Source organism: Sinocyclocheilus anshuiensis, unplaced genomic scaffold (genome assembly GCF_001515605.1).
Source record: "Sinocyclocheilus anshuiensis isolate Anshui unplaced genomic scaffold, SAMN03320099.WGS_v1.1 scaffold1503, whole genome shotgun sequence".
NCBI classification, from domain to species: domain Eukaryota; kingdom Metazoa; phylum Chordata; class Actinopteri; order Cypriniformes; family Cyprinidae; genus Sinocyclocheilus; species Sinocyclocheilus anshuiensis.
This window is the reverse complement of record NW_015554170.1, coordinates 75,071-92,356: the sequence shown is the minus strand read 5'-3', so window position 1 is coordinate 92,356 and position 17,286 is coordinate 75,071. Positions and strand designations below refer to the sequence as shown.

At 37.0% G+C, this 17,286-nt stretch overlaps 1 protein-coding gene across 1 annotated transcript in view; it reads left to right on the top strand.

Moving 5' to 3' along the window:
* The window catches only part of LOC107670926 (low-density lipoprotein receptor-related protein 1-like), a gene marked incomplete at its 3' end in the record, with an annotated part of 97,609 nt that overhangs the window by 8,973 nt on the left and 71,350 nt on the right, over positions 1 to 17,286 (top strand). The window contains exon 2 of the mRNA XM_016463748.1: positions 8,217 to 8,339. Within this exon, the coding sequence (XP_016319234.1) occupies positions 8,217 to 8,339 (123 nt within the window). The remainder of the gene's footprint in view (positions 1 to 8,216; positions 8,340 to 17,286) is intronic.

Genomic DNA, 17,286 nt, shown 5'->3' with positions numbered 1-17,286 from the left:
TTCATCTCATTATGGCGAGCACTAGCAAAGCGTTTAAGGATGTGTGCATCCGTGTTGACGTTGTTTAACATCTGGTGACATACACGATTTATGCATTATTTGTTTGGGCAAAGAGCACGCACGCGATGTCTCCAAGGGGGCAATCGGCGTGCACTGCGAGCGTTTTTTCCAAGCCTCTAGGTTTCTTGCCATGCTGCGGACGCAAGCTTCAGACGAAGAAGTGAATGATGTGTGCTCCCGGCGCCTATTTATACTATAGTCGCACCGGTAGTGACGTCATGGCTGTCGCCGGCCAATGAGTTGGTGTTTTTTCAATGTATGCTTCAGACACGGGTCACGACGAGGCGTCCCCCATAGCGACCCTTAGAGGACGCAGTGTCTCGTTCCCTACTCAGGGAACCATGGTTACATAAGTAACCTGAGACGTTATACGTCATAGTGAGAAAGAACAGAAAAATATGAAGCAGGACTGACCCATTATGAATGAAGAGTTTCCTATTCACAAATAGGAGGACCCACATCTGATAGATCTTCACTGACAAACCAATACAATACAAACCATCCACCTAAGAAATCTGTCACGACCTTGCCTGGAAACATACCTTTTTAGTGGAATATTTACAATCAGATGTTTATCAAGGATGCCTCAAGGAGTTCAGACTCGATGCGATGACACATGTGGAAAATCTGATTATATAATGTTATAGCTACATTCACAATGTGCCTTCATGTTTTGCGATGGGTGCAGTTTCACATAGAGATGAACATTGACTGTATGTGATGTTGCTAGTTTATGCTAACTAGGAAACAGTAAATAGAAACATTGCCAAATGATCCTATCAGACACAATTGAAGGGTATTGATATACCCATAAATGGAGCATTGCTCCAACACCTAAAATCCAACATCTAAGACCCCTGCTCCAGAGCAATTAGCCACATTTAGCTTCAGGGGACTTGCTCAAAAGGAGTTGGCAGCAAAACTGAGCCACCATGGTTTCAAACTGTGTCCTTCTGGTGGGTCCTGTATCAATCATGCAAGTGCTATTGAGATGAATGAGAAAGTAAACAGATACAACAGATACACTGTAAAAAAAAATTCCGTAAAATTTATGTTAAAAAAACGGCAGCTGTGGTTGCCGGAATATTACTGTAAAAAATACGGTAGCAGCGTTCTAGGTTTTACGGTTTTAACTTAAATTTACAGTTAAATACCGTAATTTCATTAAATGATATAATGTTAATATACCAACCTATTGAAGTACTGAAATCTGTTTTGTACCTTTGTAATACACTGATAACCACCAAATGCAGGTGGTGATGAGAAAGTCACATGATGAACCAAAGCCCATCACAAGCAGCTTTTAAACATTAACATATATAGAAGGTGCACAGTGTCATTCACACAAACACTAAACACCATCATGGTAACACACATGAAACTGAAATAATGCAGTAAACATTCATTTAACAACATTAGGTGTAACACACAACCCTAATATACAAAACTAATAAGAAAAAACTAAGAAGAAACATAGTTATTTCAACAAAAAAACATCAAATTTGAAATGTAATGCAGGGAATTCTGGGAATGTCAATTTACGGTTATTCACTGTAAATTATACGGTCTTTTTCACTTCCAAAAACGGTATACTACCGTAAAATTAATGTCCAATACATGTAATGTCCAATACAGTTTTTCACCGTATATAGTAGGGGAATTTATCGTTAACCATTTAACAGGTTTTTACTGTAGCATTTTTACAGTCTTTTACCGTTAAATTCACAGTCATTTTTTACAGTGTAGATGTAACATGTATTATAGTTTTTCAAACTAGTCTCATGATAAAACCTCTATGTTGAAAACTTTTGGCTCACAACAGTGTGTATTTGATGTTTAATGTGTTGCCTCATTTACTTGGGTATGACTATTACTATTTTAATAGTCAGTGTAAATTGTTATAATGTCAGAAAAAAAAATACAAGTATATGCTTAACTTGTCACTAAGGCCCTACACTCAATCGCTGGGAAACATAAAATAAAATAAAATAAAATAAAACATTCTATATTTTTTCAGCCCTTTCATGAAGTACAGCATATATCTCCATATTTATGTATTTGGTCTTAAGTGGCTTAATCTTTTTTTCTATCAGAGGAACTTACTAGAACATTTTAAACATAAAATGTCATGTGCTGTGAACATGCTGAGGATGGAATTGATTCATTCAGACGGACTAGGATTAAAGAGAAAGCCAGATAAAACAGCTCGGTTTCATAGGGATCTGATCTAATGGTCTCTGTGAAACGTAACAGTCTAATAAAAAGCACATTAGATCTCACTACATTTTATATTGGCAGCAAAATCATTGTGAATATATCATGACTATTCTGTCGCACTGCAGGGAATACAGGCAAATACTGTTAGAGTTGTCCAAAGTTGTCTGATCGCTGACAGGAAAGGATGAAATCATACTGTTTGAGCTGAAGGTTATGTTCCGTGATGGTATTAAAACTTCTAACGCCAAATTCTACAGAAATGTAATAAATCAAATAAACTTTACAACCCCATCATTTTAATATAGCATACTGCACCATTTTCCTATGTCATAATTTCTAGCAAAAATAACAGTTTTGTTACCTTTGATGACTCAAATGACTCATGTCTTGTCAAAGGATTTTGGTCACGCCGCCCACTGTTCAGTATCAATGGGGATTTTTTTTCAACAGAAGTATGTTTGCACCTTCTGGCATGACCGTCTGTGCATGGGACTGTTTGCTTTCCACACCTACTCAAGCCGCAGAAATATATTATTGCTTATTTTTTCAGTTTAATTTTGCCACAAAGTTGCCACTACTCTCCTGTGGATCTGACATGTGTGTGCACATACCTGTAATTCTGTCGAGTTATTGCTTTCCTTCGCCCTCAGTGTTTTCCTATTTTTCTGGTACATTGTCTCCAATTTAGCATTGTCTTCATCAGGCAGGAAATTCACACCAAAGGTGTCTCCTGTAGAAGTGTGGCAGTTGTAAGTTACTAACAATGAGTTATATTTATCTAGCACAAATGCAATGAGGACCTATATTCACCATTTACTAAGCTACAGTATATTAAAAAAAAAAAAAAAAAGTATCCTCTCTGGGATGTCACAATTATGCAGTACCCGGCTAACAACTTTTTGTGACACTTTATTTTAAGGTGTCCTTGTTACACATGTTACATGTGCTTACTATTATAATAACAACAAATGATGCATAATTACTGTACATGCACGTAACCCTAATCATATAGCAAGTAAATGTAGCTAATTAATATTACTCAGTACTTAAATGTATAATTACACTGTAACAAGGACACCTTAAAATAAAGTGTAACCCAACTTTTTTTAGATGTTCATTAGAGCAAAATCTTGTCTAATAATATAGCGAATTGCAGAATCAAACTTTTGTGTACATGTGCATTTACACTACACCAAAAAACAACGAATAAAACGAAGAAACACACTAATTTAAGTAAAACAGCAGTTTTAATATTTTTTGTAGATTATATAGGTGTTTTGATTAGAGATTATGAAGCCTCATATCCTGTAAGACTGGAAACATGCATTAAAGTTGCACTTTTTTCTAATTAAAATTACACACATAGCAGTTAAGTGAATATCTTTGAATTGCAGGACTCTTTAATTCTTTATATCATTTGAATTGCGATTCTGCATCCTGATTGCTACCTCAGTTTAAAATCAGGAATTAAGCAATATTTAAAAGACAATCACAGCCCTGATTGATAGCATGTGTGACATTCTCCTGTGCCGTGCTCCATTTGTTCCCTTCTTACCTTCTTTATCTTCTCTTCATTGTTCTTTTCCTTTGCTCTGATCCAATTTTCTATATTCGTAATGTAATTACAGTCGCATACCGTCTGCAAACTACAGCCTATTACTCACAGTATTATTCACTGTTCACCTACTTTACAGACTCCAGACGAGCCAATCATTGCTCATCTTTAAGAAAAAATCTTTTTTTTTTCTATGATGAATGTTTGTGATTATAGTTAATGGGATCGCTTAGCTTAATTCAATCTTTATATTGCGCGGCAGTTAGAGCTCTGTTATATTTCCATCTACTCTTTGCTTGAGTTCTACCATATTAACTTGCTATTGTTTCTTTAACCTCAGAATACTGAAGACTTGAAGCCCCAGACATGTCATCCCTATATTAGAAAAAAAAAAGTATGCATACAGCAAATAATAATAATAATTATTCTCTCATTCTCTCATGCTCTCATTTACTCCACTGCCGTTACAGCTGCACTTCACTTTAGCACTGCGTATGCACACTTCTCTCAGCTCAGTGTGAGGAGCCAAGTATCGCAGTTAGCATGTGTAAAGAATGTTAGAGTCACTGAGGTAAAATGAACCAGAAGAACAGAAAATCCATAGATGGCATTAAAAGAGTCGAGAATTCTCAGCTGAGTCAGAACTCTGAATAATAAGTCTTGATCACAACAGTCGTCTACCGTAGTTTTGCGGTAGTGTACAATGTCTGCACTTTTTCCTCACTGTCAGAAAGCCTCATAAAGACGCCCTTCATGTCTTCGCAGTCCTGGAATGCTCTGAAATAACCAATGGTCAGGCTTGTTTAAGAAAAATATATACGGTATAAAAAATAAATAAACACTGTGTGCGTGGTCACCTTAAAGAGAAACAGACTTCTGGGAACTTTCAGTGTTTAAAATTGTGTGGGTTCATTTTAATTTCCCGCCACTTACATTTTTGAAACATTTCAGAATGTACTGTAAGTTGTTGCATTTTTTTTTTGTCAGCGTATTATACATTTTATGTAATATCATTCATTAGAACCCTTGACGTAAACATTCACCAGTGTTAAAATGTTTTTTTCAGAGATTTATGAAATAAAGATTACTGAAGTATACTGTTTATGTTTTTCTACTTCAAAATTCACATTTCATTTTGCCGTTCCTTGTAATTGTGTGTGAAATTTACGAGCAATTTCTGAGTGAAAATTGCTTATGGCAAGGAACACATTGAAATGAACGTGAAATTTTGAAGCAGAAAGACTGAAATAGTATTTTCTTGTGTCCAATAATCTTTGTTTTATTTACAGCTTTAAAAAATACTTTGACAATGCAATGTATAATGTAGAAAAGGATCTCTCTGCACATCTTTTGAGCTTCCACCTCTCTTCCTGCAGATGGGAAGCTCAGTGTTGTGGAGGAAGTAGCAGTCGATAGTCAGCTCTGCTTTCCTTACTGTTTATGTCTGGAGGTACGGTGCCGATAGCAGACGGGAGGTTTTTAGAGAGCTTTTGAGAAGGTGGTCTGGAATGAATTCGCACTTGATTCCAAATAGACGACCAGTGAAAAGCAGTCACATTTTTTGCTCCTTATGCAGCCAAACCAGAACAAGATGTCCTTTGATGGCCTGTAGACTCGTTGCATCACTGGCACTGGTGTGGGAACACTGACCTGGATGTGTGGAAGCGCGTGGGTCTGACTGCAAACGCGTACAGTCAGGAGAAGAGCGGGAAACTGCTCGACACAGACTGCCTCCTTTTCCAGTGGCTTGGCTTCTGGAAATACTCTTTTTCCATTCGTTTTCTCCATTAGGCATTTCAGACATTTCTTCAATAAAGTGTACTAAACCTTGAACCAGACCAACCAACTCTGAGATGAATAATTCTTTACAGTATAATGTCAGTGTTTGACATATGTGACCCTGGACCACAAAACCAGTCATAAGGGTCAATTTTTTGATATTGAGATTTATACAACATCTCAAAGCTGAATAAATAGCTTTCCATTGATGTATGGTTTGTTAGGATATGACAATATTTGGCCGAGATACAACTATATGAAAATCTGGAATCTGAGGGTGCAAAAAAATCATAATATTGAGAAAATCGACTTTAAAGTTGTCCAAATGAAGTTCTTAGCAATGCATATTACTAATCAAAAATTAAGTTTTTATATATTTACGGTAGGAAATTTACAAAATATCTTCATGGAACATGATCTTTACTTAATATTCTAATGATTTTTGGCATAAAAGAAAAATCTGTAATTTTGACCCATACAATGTATTTTTGGCTATTGCTACAAATATACCCCAGCGACTTAAGACTGCTTTTGTGCTCCAGGGTCACATATTTCATTTAAATCTGAGAAAAAAACAAAAACAACAACAATATATTCAAAGAGAGAAAACAGTCTAGTCACAGACTAGAAAAGTCATTTACCTATACGGTAATGTCGAATTCTGAAATCACACTGGGATTCATTCTATTAATGAATTGATAAATGGTTGATACATTTGATTGACTTTTGTTAAGAGTAGAGTAGAGTTTGTTGCTTATTTTGAACCGTATTGACCAGAATAGAAGTCAGACATCGGCCTTGTAAGGGAAACGGTCAGGCTGGGGGAAAAACAGTAGCGGGCAGATTATCTTGTTCTGAAACACACATCAGCAACTAGCGGTAAACTAACAGTACTTGGCGTCCTCGTACACTGCCAAACCCTGGCCAGACCACAAACATTCTTATGGGCTGTTTGATTTCTGATAAAATATGCTTTTGTTTGAGGTGCTAATAGCTGAATGCACTCATTCTTTGTTTTGCCTCTTCTTTTTTGTAGCTCCAAAAACCTGCGTGTCCAATAATCTTTGTTTTATTTACAGCTTTAAAAAATACTTTGACAATGCAATGTATAATGTAGAAAAGGATCTCTCTGCACATCTTTTGAGCTTCCACCTCTCTTCCTGCAGATGGGAAGCTCAGTGTTGTGGAGGAAGTAGCAGTCGATAGTCAGCTCTGCTTTCCTTACTGTTTATGTCTGGAGGTACGGTGCCGATAGCAGACGGGAGGTTTTTAGAGAGCTTTTGAGAAGGTGGTCTGGAATGAATTCGCACTTGATTCCAAATAGACGACCAGTGAAAAGCAGTCACATTTTTTGCTCCTTATGCAGCCAAACCAGAACAAGATGTCCTTTGATGGCCTGTAGACTCGTTGCATCACTGGCACTGGTGTGGGAACACTGACCTGGATGTGTGGAAGCGCGTGGGTCTGACTGCAAACGCGTACAGTCAGGAGAAGAGCGGGAAACTGCTCGACACAGACTGCCTCCTTTTCCAGTGGCTTGGCTTCTGGAAATACTCTTTTTCCATTCGTTTTCTCCATTAGGCATTTCAGACATTTCTTCAATAAAGTGTACTAAACCTTGAACCAGACCAACCAACTCTGAGATGAATAATTCTTTACAGTATAATGTCAGTGTTTGACATATGTGACCCTGGACCACAAAACCAGTCATAAGGGTCAATTTTTTGATATTGAGATTTATACACCATCTCAAAGCTGAATAAATAGCTTTCCATTGATGTATGGTTTGTTAGGATATGACAATATTTGGCCGAGATACAACTATATGAAAATCTGGAATCTGAGGGTGCAAAAAAATCATAATATTGAGAAAATCGACTTTAAAGTTGTCCAAATGAAGTTCTTAGCAATGCATATTACTAATCAAAAATTAAGTTTTTATATATTTACGGTAGGAAATTTACAAAATATCTTCATGGAACATGATCTTTACTTAATATTCTAATGATTTTTGGCATAAAAGAAAAATCTGTAATTTTGACCCATACAATGTATTTTTGGCTATTGCTACAAATATACCCCAGCGACTTAAGACTGCTTTTGTGCTCCAGGGTCACATATTTCATTTAAATCTGAGAAAAAAACAAAAACAACAACAATATATTCAAAGAGAGAAAACAGTCTAGTCACAGACTAGAAAAGTCATTTACCTATACGGTAATGTCGAATTCTGAAATCACACTGGGATTCATTCTATTAATGAATTGATAAATGGTTGATACATTTGATTGACTTTTGTTAAGAGTAGAGTAGAGTTTGTTGCTTATTTTGAACCGTATTGACCAGAATAGAAGTCAGACATCGGCCTTGTAAGGGAAACGGTCAGGCTGGGGGAAAAACAGTAGCGGGCAGATTATCTTGTTCTGAAACACACATCAGCAACTAGCGGTAAACTAACAGTACTTGGCGTCCTCGTACACTGCCAAACCCTGGCCAGACCACAAACATTCTTATGGGCTGTTTGATTTCTGATAAAATATGCTTTTGTTTGAGGTGCTAATAGCTGAATGCACTCATTCTTTGTTTTGCCTCTTCTTTTTTGTAGCTCCAAAAACCTGCAGCCCCAAGCAGTTTGTTTGCAGGGATCAGGTGACGTGTATCTCAAAAGGTTGGCGGTGTGACGGGGAGAAGGACTGCCCGGACGGATCGGACGAGGCCCCAGATGTCTGTATGTATCACTGTTTCTTTGCCATCAGCTGCTTTCGGGTTTTATTTGCATTTTAAACCTTGAGTACACTGATAGTCTCACAGGGCCTGCAAATAATTGTTGCAGTATGTACAGGTAATCACTGCAGGTCTGCATTTCTTTCTGTAGCACCAGATTTTCCTAGAAAATGTCCTCGGTTTGATTCCCAGCTGGAGGCCTTATGAGTTTGCTCTCTGTGCTTTGGTTTCTTCTATGATCCAAAGACAGTAAACTGGAGACTGTCGATAGGTGTGTGAGTATGTATGTCTGTGTCTTATCCATCCAGGGTGTTGGATTTTTGAAAAATGGATGGATGGATTTGGTTTTTAGATTTTAGATGTTGCTCTGGAAGGCCCTTTAGATTTATTTTGTTCCACAAAAACACTAAAAAGCAACAAAACCCACCACAGCACTTGAGCACCTGCTCTATGCACTGCAACATTTTCCTGATGCATGCAGTCACTGCATACCATGACAAAAAAATTGAATTTTGAGGTAATTTGATCCAACATGTAATCATTTTTCAGTTAAGAGAATTGTTTGTTGACTTGTCTTATGAGAATCCCTGAAAAAAAAAAAAATCTTCTGCGAGGCGTATTTGGAGTTTCAGCGCGAGTGCACCCTCTGGTCTTTGAATGGAGATTTACTGCTGATCACAGAACCGTGCTTCACTGAAAGATACGCATGACAATCGCAGCTTCTGTCGAATCGCGATCTCGATTCCATTTCGATTTATCGTGCAGCCCTAGTCTCAAACTATATTGTCGTTAATAAATGCATCTGTTGGACCTCTTAGCCATTTATATATATATATATAGTGGTTTGAGATGAAGATTTTAATGGAATCTGAGCGTGGTTATGTCCCACCACAGGCTGTGTGCAGCTGTTACGTGTTTCTGATAGGAGCTATCACTGTTTGGTTTCTTTGAGTGGTCACTCTGTTTCCCAGATGACTTTGACCTGAAACGCACGTTCTTTCGCTCTTTTTGTTTAGTCTGATCAGTTCCAATGACATTGACTTAATGTGGCCTTGATGATATATGTTTACGCTATCAAGAGGACACTGCGAGAACTAGACCTGTTTTCCTATTCCCTATATTTGGTGCAACACAACAAATTTATATCGCTGTCATAAACAACCCATCAAAATGCCTTCAGTTAATGGACAACCTCTTTCCATTTATCTACGTACCCACTCCAACTAGTTTTTCCCAGTCTGACAAGAATATCATTGCTTTTTCCAACATATATAATTGAGTTGATAGTATTTTGAGTCCTTATATATTAGATAATAATACACTAAAACCAGATTATATATTTTGCTGTGTTAATGGAGAACACGATCTCAGGTGTCATTACCAAATTAAACATGCTTTAAAAGTACAATTGCTATACAGCATGTAAACACTTTCACTCCCTTATTTGCTTACAAAATATTGTCTGGTGTCATTGTTTAAGAGCTTTCAATTTTGGAAACATGCTTTTTCCCCATTAATGATGCCTATGTTAATGCACTTTTGGTCAGAATAGTCAGCAGTGGAGCGCTGAGGTGATGGTGTTTTTTTTTTTTGTTTGTAAGCGAACATGTAAGTCAGCATCACCCTGGTTCCATTGACAAAAACCCCATAGATTTTTCCATTGACTTTTGGATAATTGCAGAAAATATGCTCTGTGACCAACAAAAGTTTATGATTCTTACATGTTCCGTTCATCATGATAATCTTCACAAATTAAAACATTTTGAGGCCTAAATACTGTCAGCAGAAGTAAAAAGCTAAACATAGGCTAGAAATGAACTACACCATGGTCACATTTTCCCTGAAAGTTTGAGTAGAATAGTTTTGAAGGGCTCGATTATAACAGGGCTTAAAGTTCTCCGGCATCGTGCTGGATTTTCGGCGTGTGGCGTTTAGCTGCGGGAAAATAAGATAGTCCTCCTACATTTAAAAAAAACTTGTTGATATCACGTTCGAGTTAACGAGTTCACCTACCAATGTATGAGAGGAACACAGCTTTCACTCTCAGCCAAACTAACATTACTAGCCAATCAGACATTTTTGGTCCTATAAACATGAGTAATAGCTAGTATCCAACTGCAGAGTCGCAGCTAATGAGCGCGACACATTCTGAAAAAGCTGCGTGGCGCAATGGTCAAAGATTTCCATCTAGAGCCATATTTATATAGAAGAAGTTTATTGTCACACCCCTAGTGTCGATTAGCAGTGATATAGCTCATAATTTTCCAAGTGTATGATATAGCCTAGCTTTCATTCTTCAGGTCAATCATATACTCGTGAAAAAAAAATCAGTTTGAATAAGGAAAGCGATAACTTTGCCATAGTATCCTTTCAGATGTTAAAGTTGCCACAGTCATTGCGTTCTTTGCATGTGCTGCACTTTATTTGTTCCATTCATTTTATTAGTTTATATATTAGAATTTGAAAGACAATAAGAATATTTTTTGATAAGTGAGATCTTATTTTAGTCCTTGAAAACCAAAAGAGTAGTGCTTGAAAAGTCCTTGAAAGTCCTGGAATTTCATTTTGCAGTATCTGTACGAACCCTGTTTAAGTTACCAGTTCTTGGAGCATTTTATTTTGTTGTTGTTAATTGAACTGAACTGTAGTTTTTTTTGTAGTAAACTGTCTTTGTATATTTCATATTTTATATTAATTTCCTAGTATTTAATTTACTATTAATTCTTTTGAACAAAACAATTTCAGAAATTTCATGTTTTAAATTGTACCCTGTCAAGGACAAATCTAACCAGCAAAACGTGATATCAAAAGCATCCTAAATGTTACATGTGTTTGCATTATAGTGAGTAACCTTAATTGCTGTTTCAAATATCCCTCCATAATCTGTAGTCTGATCCTGTCAAGGGTTAATGGCAAGGGCAGATATGTTACTAGTTAGTTTCAAGGAAAATCATTTTCAAATAATGTTCTTTTTTTTTTTGTTGCCAAATAGCCCTGTGTATGTGTCCACCCCCGCAACCCCCAACCCCCGGAAAAAAGTTCAGGCTCAGGATTTTTTTTTTGCTTTAACCCCTGTTATAAACATGAGGCTGTGAAAGCGGCTAGTGAGTAGATGAGTTTACCTCTTTTGCCATGATGACATGGCTCTGTAGTACCATTTAGACACTTTTTCAAGAAAAGTAGAAGCGTTAAAGACATCACAGAGCGGTATTGCTGATGTATTTTATGTTGTAGAATAAAACGTGAACATATCTTGAGCTTGTGTGAATCACAAACCTAATTTTGGGCGATTTACCAAAATTTCCATTAAAAAAAAAAAAACATTGACTTTGGGACAATGGAGCTGGAAGTGCGACATTGCAAACTCGGGTTTCCAGGTTTTGGCTTAAATATGTCATCCCTGCAGCACTCATATAACTATTGAAAAATATGTCACCTAGAACTGTACCAGATTTACATTCGTTTGAATGAGAGAAAGCGAAGATCAATTTAACAACAGCTTCTAATCTCAGGTCGGGGTGAAAGTTTTCGACTCTCAGCGTGCGAAGTACGCGAGTGTGAAGTATCTTTCCATTCACACCCTTTCTGGCAGGGCCGCCTAATAGAAATGTGTTAAGCAAATAGTGTGCCGTCAGTTTATCATGGGGCGAGCGGGGGAAGGGGACCAACGTAATTAGAATTAACTCGCTATTTGAAATCTGGCCCTGGAAAACAATGGTGCAGTTCATGAGGCAGCATTAGGACTTAAGGAATGTTTGTAGTCCTTCGTCACAACCAATTACATGCTTTGAAATAATTTATCTTTCTCTAAAGAGCTGGCGTGGCTTGCAGAAGTGTTGGGTAAGAGCAGAGCTGAAGTACAAGCAGTTCGCAGAGACTGAATCCACTCCATAAGAGGAGGAAAGGAGAAACAGAGGCTGAGCTGCCTTCAGTCTGGAAGTCATTAAAACCCTGTCCAGAGGAATGGAGGAAAACTGCTGTTTTTTCATGACCTGCTTTTCTCAACACAAAAGTTCTCTCTCTCTCTCTCTCTCTCTCTCTCGCTTTTCCTCTCTCAACACACATAGACAACTGACAACCTAGTCTTCAGCATTCTTTATTTTTGCTGCGCTACAGGGTATTGACTCCATTACGCTCTTTGCATTAAAATTAGGCAGTCTTTTCTTAATACTTTGAGAGCCGATGTGATGTCTTACTCGCTGCTTTAGTAAAATGTTCCGCTGCTCTGAAAAGGATGAACATTCTGTCATCGTTTACTCAAACTTATTCCAAACTAGTAGGAATTTCTTGTGCCATTGAACGCAAAAGATGTTTTGAAGAATCTCTGAGCTGCTCTTTTCTATACAATAAACATGTTTAGTGACTAGTTACCATGGGCGTAGAATATGCAGAAGCACATTCGGAAGTCTTCGGAAGCCACAGAAAGAGCAGAGTTTTAACTGTAATTCACTGGAAATACTACCCTTCGTCGTACCTCTCAAATCTGATTCACAAAGGCATATATTCGAACATGTGTCACATTTGGTTGTGAAAAACAATGCAACTCGTTTTGCAGCAAGAACTATTTTGTTCACACTTTAAGTGAAAAGGTACCATGGATATTAAAGGTTCTTCACTGAATCACAGATGCCATTAAAGAACCTTTATTTTCAAAAGTGCAACGTGTCTTCATGCACATGCATTTTAGGTTTTTTTATACTTTTTCATGCTTTCGTTATTGGGGAAACAGCAGCTCAGACGTTCTTCGAATGTTATTTGGCAGAAAGTCTAATTTAGACTAACACTATGAATATAGATGCTGATAGAATTTAAACAGAAAATATCACCTATATCATGCTTAACTAGGATGTGTGTGGAAACGTGCTCTGTTTGTGGATCCATCAGTGCAGATGCCTCAGATCATTGAAGATCTGCCCCATGAAAGAGGTTTATTTATTTACGTGGCTGGATTTCACTGTGTCTTTTGTGAAAGTGGCCACGGCTAGCAGTGAAGTCTGTCGCTGTGCCCGCTGCAGCTGCTGTGGCCGTCCTCTGTGGACCACTGCAACACAATAGACAGCTTTGTACCACCAATCCTGAGCTTCAGCGAGATTCACTGCCTTTAGGAAGAAAGTAATTATCATCCCTTTATCATCAAATGTCAAATGTGTACTGTATATATTAAAACATGCAATATGTTTGTTTGTTATGGGAATATCTATCCACTCATCTATCTACTAGAGAAGAGATCTTAATTGAGGTCTCACTCAAAAGTGTGGTAGAGATCAATATTGTCAGTTTTCACAAAAGCAGAAACATATGCAATGGGTCTCAGCCATATATTGAATACTTTTTCAATATATTCCATATTGGTTTTATAAAATGAAATGACATCATGAATATCATCATGATTTTAATGTACTTTTAGTTTGGTCAGGTACTTAAAGACTGTGCCTGTATACCCATTTCTTACCTCTGCCTTGTAGCACATTTCACCTGTAAAGTACTAAGAAAGAGATCATTTAAAAGTGAGAATATAATTTAGCAAAAACAAACAAACAGTTAAAAAGGACCCCCCTCCCCTGTATTTGATCTTTTTTTAAAGCATTTTGAATCCAATTGGCAACAGTAACTCTTTAGTTGAAATTATGGTTCCTCTGGTTAACCTTTATATAATTTTGAAGTAGTATAATAATAATAATAATTATTATTATATAATTATTATTAATAATTATAATAATGATTATTCTTATTCTTATTATTAATAATAATTATGCTTGGCAAATGAATTTGTGCCATATAGTAAACAACTACAATTCCAACTGCATTTAATTAAATAATATAAAATTAAGAGATAGAACAAAAAAGAGCTCTTAGATGCAGTACCTCGCACTGTACCCTCAACTAAACCTCGCTTCATCCCAGAGTTGTGAGCAGCCTATGGCTGTAACGTGTGTGCAAAAGTCATTTAGATCTGTCTCACGTTGAGAGGGTTGAAGGTCTGAGCTCTGATCTCACAGTGGAGCTCTGACCTGCTGTGCTGAGATGAGAAGAGTCTGTTGTTTAACATCTGACAGCTGGAAAAATGAACCGAGCATAAAATATCAGCTATGTGTTTAGCTTTAGAGGTTAAATTCTACAAAATGCTTAATCATTTATACACCTACTTGGCTGGCTGACTCATTGTGCATCGAAGAGTTCAATATCTGTGCTATTAAAATGCAGAATGAATGATTTTCTCCCTCTAGCACAAAGAGTATCAGCTGTAGTCTTTGTAAGAGGTGGTAAATCTGCTTCAAATCAGTAATGCCTAATTAAACAGGTGGATTATTTTTTTCCACAGGGTATTTAACCTGATCTGTCTCGGATCTGTTATTGGTATTTCTTCATCCCTTGCTTTTAATCATGCAGTACCTGATCATTTACTGTAACTGTAGATTTTGTTCTAAGATGAAGAACTTGAATTCATTTGAATTCAAAATGAAATTTTGCATGATACAGTAAGTTTTAGTACTCAAAAGGAGTATTTTTTTAAACCAAATTACAAATATGACTTGCACTCTGCTTCCTCCATATTGTGACATCACTGTGAAACCTATTAGCATATGACTGCCACCACAGCAACACATCAATGTTTACTTTCACAATATTGCCTCTTTATGCCTATTTACAATCACTACTAAAGTGGGATATAAAATATTCCTTGACTGACTGCAGAACAGTTCTTACCTGTCAGGTCCAGTCCATCCGATTTAAGCTACTGGGGTTATTACTTTATGTTGCTCTAGATACACATACCTACACATGTCATGTGATATCTTGTGGAGTCCCCCAAGGCTCAATTCTGGGTTCTTTATTGTTTTTTTGTTTTTTACATATATATGCTTCCATCATTTAGTACTCTGCTGGAATGCACAGAGAACATACATTAGTGGTTGCATTAGAAATGTATACAACTTAATTAATATTGAGTATTCTCAGAGTATTCTCATCTATTATGCCCTATGTAGACTACTTGTCTCTGAAGCCCAATAATAACATCAAGAATTTAGGAATCGTATTTAACATCAACTTCAGATTAGGGTTGGAAATTGAAAATCAATTCCGATTCCAGAATCGGATACTTAAGGTCATTTGTCTTTGAATCATACAAGAGATTCGTTCAAAAACGCTGATTCATCCAGTAATGAAACAAGTACATCTTGAGTGAGTCATTAAATAATTTATTCGTAAATTACATGTGATTTTGTTTAGTTGTCTAATGTTTTTTTCTTCAGAATCATGAGAGAACCACAACTTCCATTGGGGGAAAAAAAGGAAAAAAAGCTCAATTTATCCGGAATCATGCAGTTCTATTTTGCACACAAACAGCTCTTAAAGAGCCCAGTTTTTATGTAGCCTGTTGATTTTTGTTCATGGTATTCAGCTCCAATAAATGGTTTGCATAAAAGAGACAGGATAAATGTTTGATATCATTATTTAATCACATTGGAATCAAAACTGGGAATGGAAAAGAATCAGAATCGATAAGCAGAATCGCAATTGATAAAATTCAAATGATACCCAACCCTACTTCAGATTCAAGAAACCCTTATCACTGTTTATAAAACAGCATATTATCATCTCTGTTACATCTCTGAAGTATGCAAAATTCTCTCCCCTACTGAAAGTGAGAAACTCATTCACATATTTTATGCAAGAATTAACTACCGCAGAAGTGTTTTGACTGGCTTATCAAAGAGTTTATCGCAGCTGCATGAACACTGTCTCATACTCGACTGAGGTATCACATTAAATCTCTTCAGTGGCTACATGTGTCCCATGTTTTCATTCTTTGTTTAGTTGTTCATAGTACATTTTTACTACATATTTTCCTAAATTTTAAAACTATGAACACGCACACACACACACATGTTTGTTTCTGTGAATTGTGGGGACTTTCCATAGACCTCTATTACTTTTATACTGACCAAACAATATTTTCTATCCCCTAACCCTAAACCTACCCCTTACAGAAAACCTGTTTGCATTCTTACTCTTTCAGATAAAGATCATTTACCATTTTTAATAATTTTTTTCCCTCTCGTGGGGACCGCAGGTCGGTCCCCACAATGCCAAAAATTTCAGGTTTTGCTATCCTTTTGGGGACATTTGGTCCCCACAATGTAGCATAAGCAAGTACACACACACACACACACATCAAACTGACCCCTTCACCGAATGATCTTCAGATTGATCCAGGGGCAAGAAGAATTTCAGAAGCAGCCTGCCAGTTCACACTCTTGGATTAGCCTTCAAAAATTCAGCCATGATGGCATGTGGCTGGTTTGCGTGATGTCATCATTCATGATGTGAAATGGATTCTTGTTATGGATCATTTATCTCAGCTGGAAACCATGGACATCTAGGGAGGGATTGAGGAGAAACAATTCCCAAAGAAACACATGTTAATAATAGTTACTGTGGTAAGGTATTTTGCTTGGTCTGTCCAGAACACACGCAATGGGCAACGCCTCTGTTGTGGGCGTGATTCTATTCCTAAATTACAATGATTCATCTGTTTCATTCCTAATCCTTTGACGTGTGCGATCAATGTTGTGATCACTTGTTGGTTCGTCCGTGCAGAGTACGATCACACCAGTGTGATTTGAACATTTAAATCTGCGTTTGCACTGCCATTCACCTAAAGAGAGAAGCTGTCTTCTGTCATTAATGAAACAGCTTCACAGTCTTTTCAGCCACACAGTATCATTATTTCTGTGTTACAAACATTCAAATCACAGAAGTAATGGGATAAAAGTTTATAGTTCAGATATAAACTGTGTGTACGATGTGTATGGTAGCGATTAAAATAGAGTAAATCACCTTTTGAAAGTAATTTGACGCTTCAAATGAAGATGATCGATTGCATTGTTACGCCAGTAGGTGGCGAAAAGGGGCTGTTAAAATGTATTTGTCTTTGAATCACAAGA